The sequence below is a fragment of the Grampus griseus genome, assembly GCF_964374135.1.
Source record: "Grampus griseus genome assembly, chromosome: 12".
Classification (NCBI taxonomy): domain Eukaryota; kingdom Metazoa; phylum Chordata; class Mammalia; order Artiodactyla; family Delphinidae; genus Grampus; species Grampus griseus.
Window position 1 is genome coordinate 5,702,541 of NC_139006.1, and position 15,948 is coordinate 5,718,488.

The 15,948-nt window shown below is 59.7% G+C and overlaps 1 protein-coding gene across 22 annotated transcripts in view; it reads left to right on the forward strand.

The window, feature by feature from the left end:
• Nucleotides 1–15,948, forward strand: part of NCOR2 (nuclear receptor corepressor 2) — a 222,235-nt gene that overhangs the window by 145,809 nt on the left and 60,478 nt on the right. For 13 of the 22 annotated variants that reach the window (XM_082667559.1, XM_082667540.1, XM_082667545.1 and 10 more), the window contains 3 exons: nt 3,419–3,559; nt 4,966–5,138; nt 7,120–7,182. In XM_082667559.1, coding sequence (XP_082523685.1) covers nt 3,419–3,559; nt 4,966–5,138; nt 7,120–7,182 — 377 coding nt within the window. The remainder of the gene's footprint in view (nt 1–3,418; nt 3,560–4,965; nt 5,139–7,119; nt 7,183–15,948) is intronic. The other 9 variants (XM_082667549.1, XM_082667548.1, XM_082667555.1 and 6 more) reach the window with 1 other exon arrangement.

Consider the following 15,948-nt stretch of genomic DNA (forward strand, 5'->3'; position numbering starts at 1 on the left):
GGCGGCTGACCGGGGCCTGGCAGTTGGACCTCCCTCTCACGCCGTCAATCTCCCAGAGTGAGAGGAGCATCCCCACGACAGCCGCTCACCTCCTGTGCCCACCAGGAGGCCAGGCAGGTGGTCACCATTATGCCTGACGATCCCTCCCAGTGGAAACCACGTTTAAGACCAGGACTGCCCTGGGGTTTCTCCCTTTCATCCTTTTCCACTCGCATCACTCAGCTCGGGGCACACGGACACCTCTCCAGAGGGAGGTGGAGTTCAGGCCCCAGGAAACCGGGAGCCCGTCCATGGGGTTCTGCGCCACGGCTCCAGGGTGGCTCTGAAGTCGCCGCACCCACTTCTCCCAGAGGGTCAGGTGTGGGAGTCGCCTGCCCCTGCCCTGGAGTGTCAGGGAGAAGAAGGTCACGGGGTCTGACACTGGGATCGCGCATCTGGGTGGGACGCAACCGACGGGAATAATGACCGGGTTCTAGAGCTGACTAGGTCTTTGGACCCTCCTCACGAGACTGGGTGGGGGCAGGTGGGGGGGTGGAGATGGCAGGAGGGAGAGAGGCCTGGGTGTAACCAGGGTCAACTCAGGCTCTGGGTTTGAATCCTGGCGTTGCCGTTTCCCAGCTTTGGCAGTGCCTCAGTTTCCTCTTCTGTAAAATGGGAGCAAGATGGGGGTTGGTGAAGGAGATGAGGGAGTACATAAAACACGTGCCCGGCACGTGGCGCTTGGAGCTCTTTTTGTTACTAATGCTGTGAAGAGGATGATTATTCAGGGGAGGGGGTCGTTATGGGCTGGCCCAGGCCCAGATCGGGACTCGAGGAATCTTGCAAGGGGGCCAGGGTAGGCTAGGCAGAAAGGGGCAGGGATCCCCGTAGCGCCCCCATCTGAGGCCCAAGATGCTGACCAGGGTGTGGAGTTGGGTGAGACTCTCAGCAGGGCTTTGGGGACGACAGGATCACGCCTGCTCCCCACTCTGGGACCCCCTTTTCCCTCGCTCTGAGGTGGGGCAGCTTTGCCAGTCTGAACCTCAGTTTCTTCCTCTGCAGAATGGGAGCAGTGATCACTGCCCTTTTCCTCCTGAGGCAGGCTAAGGGCAGTAAGTGGAATAGTATTGATATTTGCAAGGTGCTCGGCGTGCTGTGGGGGCGGAGCAGCCCCCCTGGACGACCCCCAGGTCACTGTTACTGCTGGTTTTTTCATCTTTGCCTTTATCCTCAGGACTGCAGAGGGGCTGGGAGCAGCTGGTCAATAGACTGTGCACAGCGCAGTGTCGGGCGTGTAGGAAGCTCTTGGGAAATGCTGGCATCTTCCGCAGTGGGGCTTCTTGAGGATTTGGAGGGGGGACGGCGGCAGGAAGGCCCTGGGCAGGAGGGCGCAGGTGCAGACTTGCTGGGCAGCGACGTGCTGGCCGTGCCGGGGGCAGACGGTGGCCTGCTTGGCGGCCCAAGGATGAGATTCCAGGGGGCCTGGAGACCCCACCAGCCTGGACCCAGGGGACAATAACAGCTGCTCCAGGAGGGAAGCCTGGAGTCGGCTGCTGGGAGGGACAGCAGGTAAAGCTTTGGAGTGAGGCTGCAGCCCAGCCGGGCGTTCTTGGCACCAACGGTGGTCTTAGGAGACGTCACGCTCTCTGCCGTTGGAAAGCCCCGGCCCTGCCCTTTCTGGCCCTGGGCGTCAGGTTCCTGGGTGTGCAGAAGCCGGGCATGTCTCGCTGGTGGCCACAGCAGCCATGCCGAGCGGCCCCCTAGGAGGGGGAGTCCTCCTCATTCGGCCGTGCCACCTCCCCCGGCTCTGGGTCCTGGTCCCTGGTCCCCCTCGTCTGCTCCGCCCCAGCTACCATCTGCGGGGCCAGCTCCAGCAGAGGCTCCACGTGTCAGGGGTGAGAGGCGGCCACAGCTCCCCGGCTGCTGGAAGTTTAGTGTTTCAGGGTTTGGGGCGGTGGTGAGGGACAGGCTAGTTCAAGGACACTGGGCCACGCGTCGGGAATTGACAGCAACATAGCAGGGGGTAGAGGGAGGCTGTTCCCCCCCTCCAGCCCCTCCTCTTACAGAATAGAGAGAAGGGGGCAGACCTGAGCCAGGAGGTTCCGGGGTGGACACTGCTGCAGCCTCGGGAAGCCCACGGCTCCCCGTGAACGTGCGGGCCCCCGCTGTGTGCCCCGGCGTCCACAGGATGCCTGTAGCTGGCCCCAGTGTTCAGCCGCATCGTAGGCCATAAATTAAAGCTACAGAGAGGGGCGGGGGGGATTGGCGGTGGTGAGGTCACGGGCCAGGGCAGCCTGTGCCAGGGACTGGCTTGCGTTCCTGGTGTGGAGGAAAGATGGGGAGAAAGGGAACCGGGAACTCTCGAGCCCCACCCTTACTTTCCCCGCGGGCTTTGGCTTCTTTCTCCCTGGTTGGAGAGTTGGTGTGACCACGCCCCTCGGGACACACTGAGAGGCTTTGCGGCGTGCTTGTTTTCGTTTCACTTGGCTCATCTTTTCCAAGGGCTGGAAAGATGGTCTGGTCTGGCCGCTGCCCGCAAGGAGGACTTCGGGGTGGCCGAGAGAATCAGTGTGTGCCTTAGGAGAAATCAGGCTGGACAGAAAGGGTGACGGTGTGGGGAGGAGCTCCCACTCCCCCCCGCCCCCTCGGTGAGGGCAGTGTCAGCAGCCTGGTGCCAGCACCTGTCCCGCCCACTTGGGAAGGAGATGAAAGGAACAGGCCTGCAGGGTGGGGGGAGGGTGGCTGGTTTTGCCGTGAGCCCCTTTGATCTCTCCTGTCCAGCGGGGCCTGCTCTTTTCCCCTCTGAGGGCTGACTGATGTGAGAGGAAGAACAGGCCCACGGCAGCAAAAGTGGACCCTCCTTATAGCAGCAGCCATCCTCACACGGGCCCCCGGGGACCTGGGAACAACACTTCCATCTGCCCATTTTACAGACGTGGAGACTGAGGCTTAGAGAGATGGCCTGAGCTTTGTCAGAGGCAGGCAGGCTGGGGCGTCAGGGTGTGACCCAGGTTCCCCCATGTTCACCATGCTCTTGCCTGAAGCTGACCAGGGCCCCCTCCCTCCTGCCTTGGGGGCTTCCGCCCCATGTAAATACTGGTGCCAGATGCCGGCTCTGTAAGGGGCCTCTCATTTCAGCTTCCCCGCCCCTGGCTAAGGGGTCGGCACGATTTCAGGGGGAAGAATCAGAGCACAGAGAGGTCAAGACCCTCATCCAAGGTCACACAGTCACCAAGTGAAAGAGGCCAGGCGTCTGACACTAGCACTTTCTATACCTCACCCCGTGACTCCTGCCTCCCCCCAGTGCCCGGGGGTTTCTGCCCAGCTCACACCACGGAGGGTGCTGGGTTCTCAGCCAAGCTCAGCCCAGGTGCAGAGGCTCACCTGTCTCACTGTTTTCCTCTCCCCCACCCCCACCCCTGCCCTCCCCTGGGGCCCGGCAGCAGCAGCAGCAGCAGCAGCAGCAGCAGCAGATGCCCCGCAGCGGCCAGGAGGAGAAGGAGGACAAGGAGAAGGAGAAGGAGGCCGAGAAGGAGGACGAGAAGCCGGACGTGGAGGATGGCAAGGAGGAGCTGATCAAGTAAGGCCGGCGGCCGCGCAGCAGGAGCCCGGCCGCGACCCCCGGGTGGGGGGCACGAACGGGGCCGTGGACGGCCCCCTGGAAGGGTGTGCGCGGAGGTGGTGGCGTCTACAGATCGCCTGCCTCGAAGGGAGGCACTTTCTGCTCCGCCTGTGCCCGACAGCCCCCCTTCCGGAAGCCCGCTCTTCTCCCCGCCCGCCCGCCCGCCCTTTCTTTCTCGAAGCCTCTGGAGACCTCAGAGACTGAGAGCTCATTTGAGCTCCACTCCTGAGCGAATAAATCCAGGCAGTGACTCTGGAACTCTTTGCCTCCTCCCTCCTCGGCCGAGTCTCCTGAGATGCTGGGGGCGGGAGGGGGGGTCAGAGGCGCTCGCTGCTCACGAAGGAAGGACTAGGTATGCAGGCAGGCGGCGGCCCTCACCTTTAGAATGATCCGCTGTCGGTGTGAGTTCTTGCAGATCAAGGCACAGCCTCGCCTCGGGGTGGGGGGGGGGCCCACCGGCAGCCTCCCGTGCCTGCCAGGGGCGGGAGCACAGCCAGCTGGAGATTCACTCCGAGGAAGGGGGGGCAGTGGGCACGGGCTTAGCGCCAGGTACCTGGAGTGGGCTCAGGAATGTGGCTTCTGAGAGCATCTGGCCTGTTACCCCTTGTCTCCCAGACGCTCCTGCAAGGCCCTTCAGGAAGATGAATGGAAGGCGGAGGTGATAAATCTGAGAACCCCGCAGTAAAGTCTCCCGAGTTGGCTTCTGAGAAAGTCCCCGCCCCAGTTATTGAGGTCACATGCTCCCCACACGCCGGGCTCGGCCTGCATAAGACTGGCAGGAAACTTTCCTCTTGCGTTTTCTGCAGGACACAGTGGTCCATGATAATACGGAAGGCAAAGTCAGTGTCGTTTACAGGACCCCTTGGGGGACGTCTCCTCTTTGGGGAATTAAAGTGGCCTGAAGATTGTGCCAGCCTGCACCCCCCATGCCGTTAACCCAGTCATCTTGCAGACAGAGAGCAGAGAGCATCTCTGTTTGGTGAATAAAATGGTCTTGCAGATAGCCACCAGCCCACACCCCTACTTGGTGAATAAAATAGCCAGTCGGTTAACTCCCAGCCCACATCCCTGTTAGGAGAGCAAAGCAGACAACAGCTACCAGTTCACACCTCCCTTTTCATAACTAAGATGGCATCGCAGACGGCTACCAGGCATACTCCCTCGTCTGGTGAATAAAGGAGCCTCGCAGACTGCTACCAGCCAGCCCTCGCCCCAAGCTTTTTCCCTCTTTCCTACCCTCTGATTAGTAGAAAACCGCTGGCAGCCAGCACTCATCTTGCTAAGGAAAAGCAGGTCTCTTGAAACCGCCACCTAGGTTCCCGGCTCCGGTGAAACCATCCCTGTCTCCCCTCCCTGGCCTTTAGGGAGAAAACGGATGACACCTCTGGGGAAGACAACGATGAGAAGGAGGCAGTGGCCTCCAAAGGCCGCAAAACCGCCAACAGCCAGGGCAGACGCAAAGGCCGCATCACCCGCTCAATGGCCAATGAGGCCAACAGCGAGGAGGCCATCACCCCGCAGCAGAGCGCCGAGCTGGGTGAGTCTCGGGCTGGAGCAGGGGCGCCGCAAGCACAGCAGGCTCAGGATCCCAGCATGAGCTGCACGCTCGCTGTGTGACCTGGGGCGAGTTCCTTAACCTCTCTGTGCCTCAGTAATGCCTGTAACCGTGGGGGGAGCGTTTTGGTGACTTCGTGTGTAGGAAGGGCCTAGAACAGTGCCTGGAGCGTGGGAAAGTCTCACTGGCTGTCAGCCGGGATTATTCCAGAGCTGGAGAGTTCACATAAACTTCCAGATCACCAATTTGGTTTTGTTTTTCACTCAGAAAATCTGGCCTTGGGACTTCCCTGGTGATCCAGTGGTTAGGCCTCTGCTCTTTCAGTGCCAAGGGCCTGGGTTCAATCCCTGGTCGGGGAGCTAAGATCCCACAGGCCACCGAAAAACCACCCCTTCTTGCGGGATCTTAGTTCCCTGACCAGGGATTGAACCCGTGCCCCCTGCAGTGGAAGTGTGGAGTCTTACCCACTGGACCACCAGGGAATTCCCTGTACCTTCATTTCTGTGGGCCTCAGTTTCTCCTTCTGCTCAGTGGGTGCCCACCCCCAGGTGCTCTGAGCCTCACGCCCTACCCCAAGGGGGAAAACAAGAGAAGAATTGAGTAGCAGTTCCCAAGTTCGGCCACAGGGGGGCAGCCGGTGTGTGCTTGCTGTCTGTAGCGTTTTGGCCGTTTGGGGCCTGCCCTCCGGCGTGTGCGGGAACCCGGACCCATGGCCTGAGTGTTCAGGCTGAGGCCCCAGCCACCTGGATGTCTTCCCGGGGTGGGAGTTGATGGCGGTGATGTTCCCTGTCTCACAGACGCCCGCCTCGTCCACACCCAGGGTTTGTGCCAGGCACCTCTTCCTTCTCCGCGTCGGAGGTCATTGGTACCCGTTTCATACATGGGCTGTTTGAACCTTAGAGAAGGGATGTTGCCTCTGTAAAGTCCCAGTCAGTTGGGGTTCAAAGCCAGCCCGCTGGCCACAAACCCCGTGCAGCTCCTGTGGGCTGGTGCTGGAGTGCCTGGAGACCCAGGGCAGGAGGGTTCCCTTCAGGAGTGCACTGGCGCACCTGACTTCCGGGGAAGCTCTCCTGGACCCCAGGGTGACGCTGGGGCCGGACAGCGGAGTGGAAAACACAACCCCAGGCCCTCTGATGGGCACCTCCCACCCCAGGCTCCACTTCCACAGCCTGCCTCCGGGGGTGCCGTGGGAGGGAAGGGGAAAGCTGGCCATGGTAGCAGGGAGCGGGGAAGCTGCCCGAACTTCCCTCTGATGGTCAGCGGCCTCTACCAAGTGCATACTCTGTGCCTAGCGCGGTTCCAGGCACTGAGTCCGTGACGCTGACGTCCCTCACGCTCGCCACCCTCGCGACATCTTAAGCGACTTTCAGGGAAGAACGAGGGCTCACGTGTAGGGGAACTTGGAGGAGAGGCTCAGAAACAGCCTTAGCAGACACTCGGCTAACTCCCCCGACTCCAAGGCAGCTGCGTTCCTTCTCAGTAACATGAGCAGCCCCATCCTCGTGCCGCATGAGTCAGGGGAGAATATAGTGATCACCCTGTAGAGCAGGGCCCTCCCGCAGGGGACAGGTGGCCACGTCTGGAACCGTTTCTGATTGTCCCAGTTGGAGTGGGGGATCCTGGCACCTAGTGGGTAGAGGCCAGGGCTGCTGTTCCACACCCGCAATGCCCAGGGCAGCCCTCACGGCAGAGGGTCACCCGGCCCCAGTGGGTCCACGCGCAGGTGAGGTCCCTGCCCATCACGTCCCTCCTCCTCTCCCGCCTCCTCCTTCACGTGGTCACCAGGCTCCCAGCCGAGTGCATACAGAGGCAGCTCAGGGTCCAGGCCCTGGATCGCCTCGGCGTTCCCCTCTGCAAAACAGGTGCCTGCACACCCTCCACCCAGCAGGCACCCCGAGTAGCCAGAGGCAGAGAAAGCGCCCCGCTCCAGGCTGCTGCCAACACGCTGTGTCTTCCTTTCCAGCTTCCATGGAGATGAACGAGAGTTCTCGCTGGACCGAAGAAGAGATGGAAACAGCCAAGAAAGGTGAGGGGTTTCTGGCTGCTCTGATCGCCCTCGATGGGCATCCGGGTCCTGCAGCTCGTGTGGTGGGGAGGAGGTTGACCTGTGCCCTTAAACGGGGCTGTGGTGTGGTCTGCGGTGGGTGTTCTCAGATTGGCCGCGTCTCCTCGGAGCCTCAGTTTTGTCCTCCAGAAAATGGGTCTGTGTGGCCATGTTGTCGGTGTACGGCTTCCGTGGCCACTGGGACCAGCACGTCATGGCCTTGCAGACTGAGTGGCGGCAGAGCACCCAGGTGCCTTGGGAGGTGCAGAGCCTGCTGGTGGCCACCGCGGCGGGGTCACGGGGTCAAGCTGTTCCCCTTTGCTGCGCCGTCTTCCTGCGCTGTGGTGCTGACCCTGCGTTCTCTGTAGAAGCCACCAGCACATTCATTGTTCATTGGAGCCAGAATGGCTGGACCCTTGACTTCCTGGCTCAGTGACCAGTCTCTGGGTCTCAGTTTCCCCATCTGTGAAAAGAGAGGGGCATCCGGGTTGGCCAAGAGAAGCCGGAGGTAACAGGCACTAAGCGTCCCAAGGATGGCCCGGCACTGTCGGGACTACGTCGGTGTCGATCCCCCGGCCCCCATCTCTGGGAGATGCTCTAGCTGCCCCTCCCTCCCCTGTGCCCAGGGCAGGGGCCGTCAGACCAGCTCAGCGCCAGCAGGAAGGCCAAGGCTGAGCTGGCATCTGAGCCCCATTTTGCCTGCTTGCTCTCGTTCATCTTGACCCCAGCCCCGAGAGGTAAGTCTTGTTTCCGGCCGTTTTGTGGACGAGGGAGTGAGGGACAGAGGCCGAGGATGGCCCGGTCCTGGAGCTGGTGACCTGGGCCTCCCAGCTCTTGTCCCCAAGGTCCTGCTGAGGCCCCACTGCTGAGGTGCAGCTCCTTTGTGCCCAGAGCTCCAGGTCATGACTCAGGGACGGAGCAAATGGCCTTTCTAATGAAGGACCCAGGTGCACAGGGACAGTTGTGTGCGAGGACAGCTGGGCCCGGAGGCTGAGACCTTGGACCATGGGCTGCCTGCCCTGCCCACCCCCTCCCCTCCCTCTGCCCCGGGAGAGGGTGCCTGGGGGCCTGAGCGTCTGGTCCTGGTGTTTCAGAAACTGACCAGGAGCAGCTCCAGACCTGATCAGGCCCCTACCGGGGGCCGAGCCCCTCCCCTCAGGGCTCCTGTCCGGGCACGCTGTCCCTTGGAGGCTCCAGACCTCCTTCCTCCAAGCTCCCAGGCCTCTGGTGAGGCCGGCCTGGAGGAAGGGCCGGGCTGGACCCTCAGCCTCATTCAGAAGAGGAGGAGCTGCCTTGGTTCCTCTCGCAGGTGAGGCCCTATTTTCAGCGTCTCGGGAGCACTAACGGGGGCCTGTGCGCATGGTCTCTGGCTGCCGGGGGTCAGTGGGTGCTGTCAGCCCCCCGAGGGGGCCACGCTGTCCTTTTCTCCTGTCTTCTGTGTCTACTTGGTGGTTTTTGGTGTGGATTCACCATGGGGTGCAAAAGAGGCTTTATTTGAAAATGTGTGATGTTTTTTCCCCCCTTTAATTTTGGTGACATACATATAACGTAAAAATCTACCATTTTAATTATTTTAAACTGTACAATTCAGTGGCGTTAAGTACATTCACAGCGTTGTGCAGCGATCACCACTCTCTAGCCCCAGAACTTTCTGCCACCCCGAACGGCGACCTCGTACCCATTAGCAGTCATTCCCCATTCTCCCCAAGCCCTGCCAACCTCTGGTGCCCACTAGTCCGCTTTCTGTCTCTGGATTTGCCTGTTCAGGACTTCGGCGTGAATTGAATCACATAACATACGCCCCTTTGTGTCTGGCCTCTCTCAGCATCGTGTTGTTGAGGTCCATCCATGTCGTAGCCTGTGTCAGCACCTCATTCCTTTTTATGGCTGAGTTGTATTCCTCCGTGTGAACAGAGGAGTTCTGTTGATCCATTCATCCATTGCTTGATGGACACTTGGGTTGTTTCCACCTCTTGGCTATTGTGAATAATGCTGTTGAGAACATTTGTGTAGAATTGCATGGTTTTTTTAACCACACGTGAGACCCTGGGATCTCAGCCACCGGCAGTGATATTGCCTGGGGACCCACCCACCAGGGCCGTGAGGGGTGCATGTCCCAGGTCTACCAGCCTGTGCTGTGTCTTCTGTTGTCATGGCAGCCCCATCCCCAGCTCCTTCCCAGTTGCCCGGGAACCGGGAGTCGGCTGAGTCAGAGGCTGCCCTCTCTCTTCCTTTGGGAGACGGCTGGGGATGACTCACCGGCTGGGACGGGAGTGCGCCCCACTGTCTCAAGGTTGAATCCTCAGTGGCGGCAGCGAGCTCATCCTGGGTCCTGCCCGCGGAGACGGCAGCGTGCGAGCCCCCCCGGGGACTGTGCACGCCGAGGCCCTGCTCAGTGACATTTGTGATAATGTGATGAGTGCCAGTGTGCTTGTCCGCCGTGAATTATAGCAATCTGGACGATTACCGCTCGGGGTGGCTGCTAATGGCTGCCTGTTCCAGGCGGCGGGAGGGGATCGGGGCCAGGAGGCAGGTGCTGGCAGCCCCCAGGACTCCTTCTCCACAGTGGGCGGGGGTGGAGAGGCTAGGAATGTTCCAGTGCCCCCGGCCCTCAGAAACCCAGGAAGGTACCCAAAACCCAGCTGTGCCCGAGACAGATGGTACCCACCCATCCTCCTACCCATTTACATCGACCCAGTGCCTCACCCTGTGCAGGGCAGGGGTACCCAGAGATGAGCCAGCCCTGGTCCCTCCCTCAGGGAGCCCAGGAAGTGAGCAGCCAGGTGTCCCCAGGGCCTTGGGACCACTGAGCCTGCCCCAGGCATCCCAGGAGACTTCCAGGAGCCAGGCCTAGAAGGATGAGCTGCAGAGGGTCCCCCGTCCCCAGAGAGAAACTGGACCTCAGCCTCTGGACCTTTTAGCTCTGTGACCTCAGGCAAGCTAGTCAACCTCTCTGTGCCTCAGTTTCCTCATCTGTACAATGGGAATTAGAGCATCACCCACTGTATGAGTTTCCTGGGGCTGCCGTAGCAAGGTACAAACTTAGTGGCTTAAAAACAACAGAAATGTATTCTCTCCCAGTTCTGGAGACTGTGAGTCCGAAATCAAGGTGTCGGCAGGCCTGGGTTCCCTCTGAGGGCTCCAGGGGAGGGTCCTGCCTCTCCTCCTCCAGCCTCTGCTGTTGCTGGCAATCTCGGCGCTCCTTGGCTTCTAGACATTCCAATCCCTGCCTGCATCGTACATGGCTGTCTTCCCTCTGTGTGTCTCTGTCCAAATTTTCCTCTTCTTATAAGGACCCACCCTAATCTAGCATGACCTCATCTTAACTCGATCACATCTATCAAGACTTTTTTTCCAAATAAGGTCACATTCACGGGTTACAGGTGGGTGGACATGAAATTTGGTGGCGGGTGGGGAACACCGTTTAATCCAGGACAACCACCTGTGTGGGGTTTTGGTGAAAGAAAACAGAAGCGCTTACAGGGGTGATGACTTAGACACACTGAGTTCCCTGTCACTGTTTGTAATGATAACCACCTCCTCAGCCTTGTGACCCTGGCCCATCCCTGTCTTGGCCTCATGTTCCCTCGTCCTCCAAAAGGAGGCTGGGATGCCATCACCGAGGGGCATCCTAAGAGTGGCATGAGCCATATCCGTGCAGCCCTTGGCACACAGTACGTGCTCAGAAGGGGCGGGCCTGCAGTTCAGCACAGACTCTGGAGCCTTTCTTCCTGGGTTTGAGTCCCAGCTCTGTCCCTTGTGGGTGTGTGACGCTGACCAGTGCCTGCGCTTCCCGGGGCCGCAGGGAAGGGGCTGGAGGTGAGCGGCCTGCTGAGCAAGCGTAGAGTGACATTTGGAGGTGGTTTCACGGCGCTGGGGAAGGGCCCTTGGGCTGACACCCAAAGCACGGAACAACATGAAGTAACACTGTCAAGTACTTGTCGGGACGCCTGGGTACCAGGTACAGCTAGAGGCGTCATGTATGTCAGGTCACTTCATCCCCACGAACCTTATGAGGCAGATGCTATTACTAGTGTCTTTATCCAGATGATGAAATTGAGACCGAGAGAGGTTAAGTGAGCTGCCCAAGGTCACACAGCTGTCAATTGGTGGAGCTGGGATTTGAACTCACGCACTCTAGTTACAGAATGGGAATGGGGCTGGTGTGAGGTTTGGATGAGTGAGTCCATGGGCCTGGCTACTATTAATCAGATAACGAGAGAGGGAAGGGCCTCCCAGCCAAGGAGTAGCATGTGCAAAGGCCCTGTGGCAAGGGCAGCGTGGTCAAGTGAGAAGCTATCAAAACCCAGAGAACGAGAGGAAGAGAGGCAAGGAATGGAGAGGCCGTCGGGAGGGCCACCCCTCACCCCCCGGCCTTACCAGCTGTGGGACAGAGTTTGGCTGTTACTCTGAGAGCATGGGGAAGACCATGGCATGGGGAGGAGTGGGACAGGGGACAGGATGGCTGCAGGGTTCCAGGTTGGCAGGTGGGCACCTGCTCCTTCCTTTGTGCTTGGAGTCAGGGCTGCCTGTCCTGAGGCTCCTACCAAGTGAGGACTGAGCATGTGCAGGGCAGCCTCAGGGAGCTGGCTGCCTGCCCTCGGGCCCAGCGCCATGCTGGGCAGGCACTAGGCTGGGATGTGAGGCTCTAGTTCCCCTGGGAAAGGTCAGCCTGGCCTGGCTTGCAGTCTCGACCCAGCTGTGTGGGAGGCCCAGGGCTCTGCTGGCAGCTCCTACTGGTCTCCAGCCCCCTTCTCTGGTGGACAGGGAACCAGCTGTGGAGGGGGCAGGGAAGCCCCCAGGCACACCATTCCAGACCAGAAATAGGCACTGGCCCAGCTCCTGGCCACTGGCCCCTCCCTGGCCTCGAGTGGCCTGCCTGGTGAGGAGGGAGAAGGCGAGGTGTGCGGCCCCAGAGTAGGGTGCTGCAGGGACCAGGATCTGGTGGCCCCACGCAAGGCCTGTCGGGCCGGATGGAGCCCAGGTGGACCCCGAACTCTCCCCCAGTAACTTCAGGCTGTCTCTGCCTGCAGGACTCGCCCCCTTTCATGGGGACCGAGGGAGAAACCACTAATTGCTTTGCACCTCCACAACGCTTGTTGTGCGCACTGGCTGGTTTAATTAGTTTTTACGGATGAAGAGTCAGGCTTGGGGAGGGGAGGTGTGAGTCCCCAGCCTTGGAACTTGGAAATGTGGGGCCTGCCATCCACGTGTCCATCATCAAAGCCTCATGCTGTCCTCACTGCAGGGACCAAGGGAGAGCGATGGCCTCTGTGCTTGGACAGCCGTGCACCTGCCCACCGGCGCTCATGACGGGCAGCGTGGCGCTGTGGTTAGCGCACAGGTCTGGCGGCTGATGCAGCAGGGGTGCTGGGTCACTTCTGAGTACGGGAACCAGGGAGGGCCCAGCAGGAGACGGGGCCAGCGCCTGGAGCGGGGACTGAGGACAGTTGATGTACAGGAGTGGGGCGGCCGTAAAGGTTGTCAGAAGGGAGCCTGCAGCATCCCGGGGCTGGCATCGGCGGGGAGCTGTCGCCACCTCCGGCTGGAGAGAGAATGCTGAGCTTTGTCTTGGGTGCGCGCTCCCCCGACCTGGATGCTTCTGACGTGTGGGAAACTGGCCACTGTGATGGCTCAGAAGGAGGAGAGAGTCGGGGTTTCTGCATGAGCGCGGGGGACAGCCAGACACCAGGGCAAGCTCCAGGCCACTCTCTTGTTCCTTGTCAGCACCCTGGAAAGTAAAGTCAAGCATCTCCCAGCCCACCTGCACTCCCAGGGGCAAAATCCACACGTGGGCGTTCCAGTTGGTGCTTCCTCAGGGAAAGAGCCCTCTGGTAGGTTACACAGCAGTGATGATGTCTGTTACCACGTGGTGGCTGCTGGCTGGTTCCAGCATTTTGCACGAATGATATTACTTAATCCTCCCAAGGGACCCTCAAGGCGAGTTCTCCATATTTGCGAACGCACATGTGCGTGCACACACACACATGCACACACACGCACACAACATGCACGCACACGCACACATGCACACGCACACATGCACACGCACACGTGCACATGCACACACGCCTTCTGCTTCACAGATGGGAAGACTGAGGCCCAAGGGGGCAGTGAGCTGGGACTTGCCCAGCAAATAACATAGTTTGGTCCTGGGAGCAAACCACTTGGCTGTGCTCTATGGGAAAACTTGACATTGAACACATAACATGGCATTTTTCCCAAAGTGCTAGGGTGTCGGGTCGCACACAGGTGATTTTTTTTTTTTCATCTTAATAGGTGATCATGTATTGGGAGATCATTGGCTTTGATCATGTATTGAGAGATCACATCGTCACTGTGATTTGCAGATGTAATAGCTGAAGCTGAGGCTTATGTAGGCACCGAGGCTTATTTTGAAAAGGGTAGACGGAAAGAAAAGTTAACTTGGACTTACTTGGAAGGTAAGTCCAAGTTCAGGTGTGAAGTTGTCTGGCCGAATCCCCCCGGGGACTGGCGGGACTGTCAGAGGTTCAGATACACAGTAGGCTCCTGGCAAGGTCGCCAACCAAGGGCTGGGTCCAAGTCAAACCCACCCAGGGCTTGGAGTTTCCAAAATAAGGAAGTGGCATGACTCAGAACTAAGTCTGCTGGATTTTTCCCCCCTCCTTTGACAGTGTTTTAGGCAGAAAATCTTGTTTTGCAAACTGGAGTTTCTCTTGGAAAGTGGCATTTGGCGGGAGGGGTGTGGATATGTCCCTCTTGTAGGCGGCCTGTGCTTCTTCATGAAGGGAACAGAAAACTTCAGGGCTGGCTGGGGTAATAGGGAGCGAGTGTTTCGGGGCGGGGGCGAGGAGGGGGTGGCGGACGCTGGTTTCCCGAGGGAGCAGCTGTGACATTCCCAGGATGCAGATGGATGACAGTGTGGTGACTGCAGGTGCTAGAAAGGCTCCTCCTGCCCCCAGGTTATCAGAACTCGCCCATGGCAGGGGCGGGGGGGAGGTTGGCTACTGGTACAGGTTCGAAGACCCCAGAGGTGAGAGCTGCCTACAGCAGGGACCCTGAGCGGGTGGCAGCGTGCGGAGGGACAGAACAGGGACGAGGCCTTTCTGGGGGCCAGTGTACGTGAGCTGAGGAGGGTGAGTCACTGCTCCCGTGAGAACAGTTCGTCCCGGGCCCCCAGACAGTGTATGGGAAGCTCCCCACCGAGCGTAGCCAGGACGGCCAGAGTGGGCTGGCCAAGCCTCCACACGCCACCACGCAGAGAAGCCCCTCTCACTGGCACCTCTGCGGCCACCCCCTGCTCCTTCACCTCATTCTGCGCTCCACGTCTGTGACTCAGACCTCCTGGCTTGACTTCCTGTCTTGGTCAATTTCACTTCCTAGTTCCCGCCTCTTGACACTTCAGAACGAAACTCCTTCCTTAGGAATTAGAAGTGAGGTCAGGGAATCCAGACCACAGGGGATGTTGGCAGAATCTGCCGTCTGGGGCACCGGCAGAGTGTGTGTGGACGTGCCCCTCGTGTGAGAGGTGGGCACTCCCTGACGTCTCTTCTGGGGAGGGGAGGGTCCAGGACCCCCCCAGGGGATAAACTGCCCAGCTCCCTCCTCTCTTTGGAGCTCCTAATTGGGAGCCCCAGAGAGGCAGCAGAGATGCCTGGGGGGGATGCCCAGAGGGCTCCCAAACCCAGATACCCAGGGTGTCTGGAGTTTTGTCCATTTGCCTAATGCCTCCTGCACGCCTAGCAGTTGTGGGTGCAGAGACACGGCTGTCCACGACCAGTGGAGCCAAGGAGCTAATTTCGGGGAGTGATAAGTGCTCTGGAGATAACAAAACCCCACGATGGCAGGGTGGCTGGGAGGGCGACTGTGGAGAGAGTGGTCAGGGAAGGCTTCTCTTGAGGAGGTATCACTTGAAGCTGAGAACTGAAGGAAGACAGAAGGAGAGCTGTGAAAAAGCCATGCAGGCAGCAGGGACAGTGAGTGCAAATGTCCTGGGGCACATCCAAGGGCTGGGCAGAAAAGGTTCCAGTGGCTGGAGCGAGGGGAGAGGTAGGAAGCAGGCTGGACAGCGGGGCAGGACGGGCTCTGCAGAGCCTCATGCCCCACGCTGAGGCCTTTGGATTTGATTCCAAGAGCTTTGGGTCATCATTGGAAGATTTGAAGCAGAGGAGTGACACGACGGGATTGGCATCCTTGAAAGCCGTCTTGGGCCTCCCTTGCAGAGAACGGATCATGGGACTCAGGCAGGACGTCCGGGGTCCCTGATGTGGTTGGGATCTGTTGCCTGCCCTGGAGGGTGTGCCCCAGGGCCCAGGGCGAGGGCTGGGGGGCAAAGCAGGGGTATCGGGATGCTTCAGAGACCTGTGGCCTGTCGTTCCTTGGGTTTCTTGGGCAGGGTGGAAAGGCTGAGGGCTGAAGGGACAAGCAGGTCAGTGACCCCGGATTTGGAGAAATCGGTCGTGACCTGGTTCTCGCTCCAAAGTTCAACTCAGTTAACTTTCAACCTCCCGGGAGCTGCCTGGGTCGTCCGTAGCAGGTGTTTGTACGGGGCGCGGGCTGACCCAGTCGTCACGGGTATCTCAGAGAGGGAAGAAAGAGGCCGCCGTAGTCCCAAGACCCTCGGGGAGCAGAGAGCCCTCTGACGGGCTCCAAACCCTTCCCCCCATCCTCAGGGATTGGAGGTCTCATTTGCGCTTGGAAGAGTCCCCTCAAATTCTAAGCTTCCTCCTAGAATGCTAGGCTAGCCCTGCCCACCCACTGCCGCCT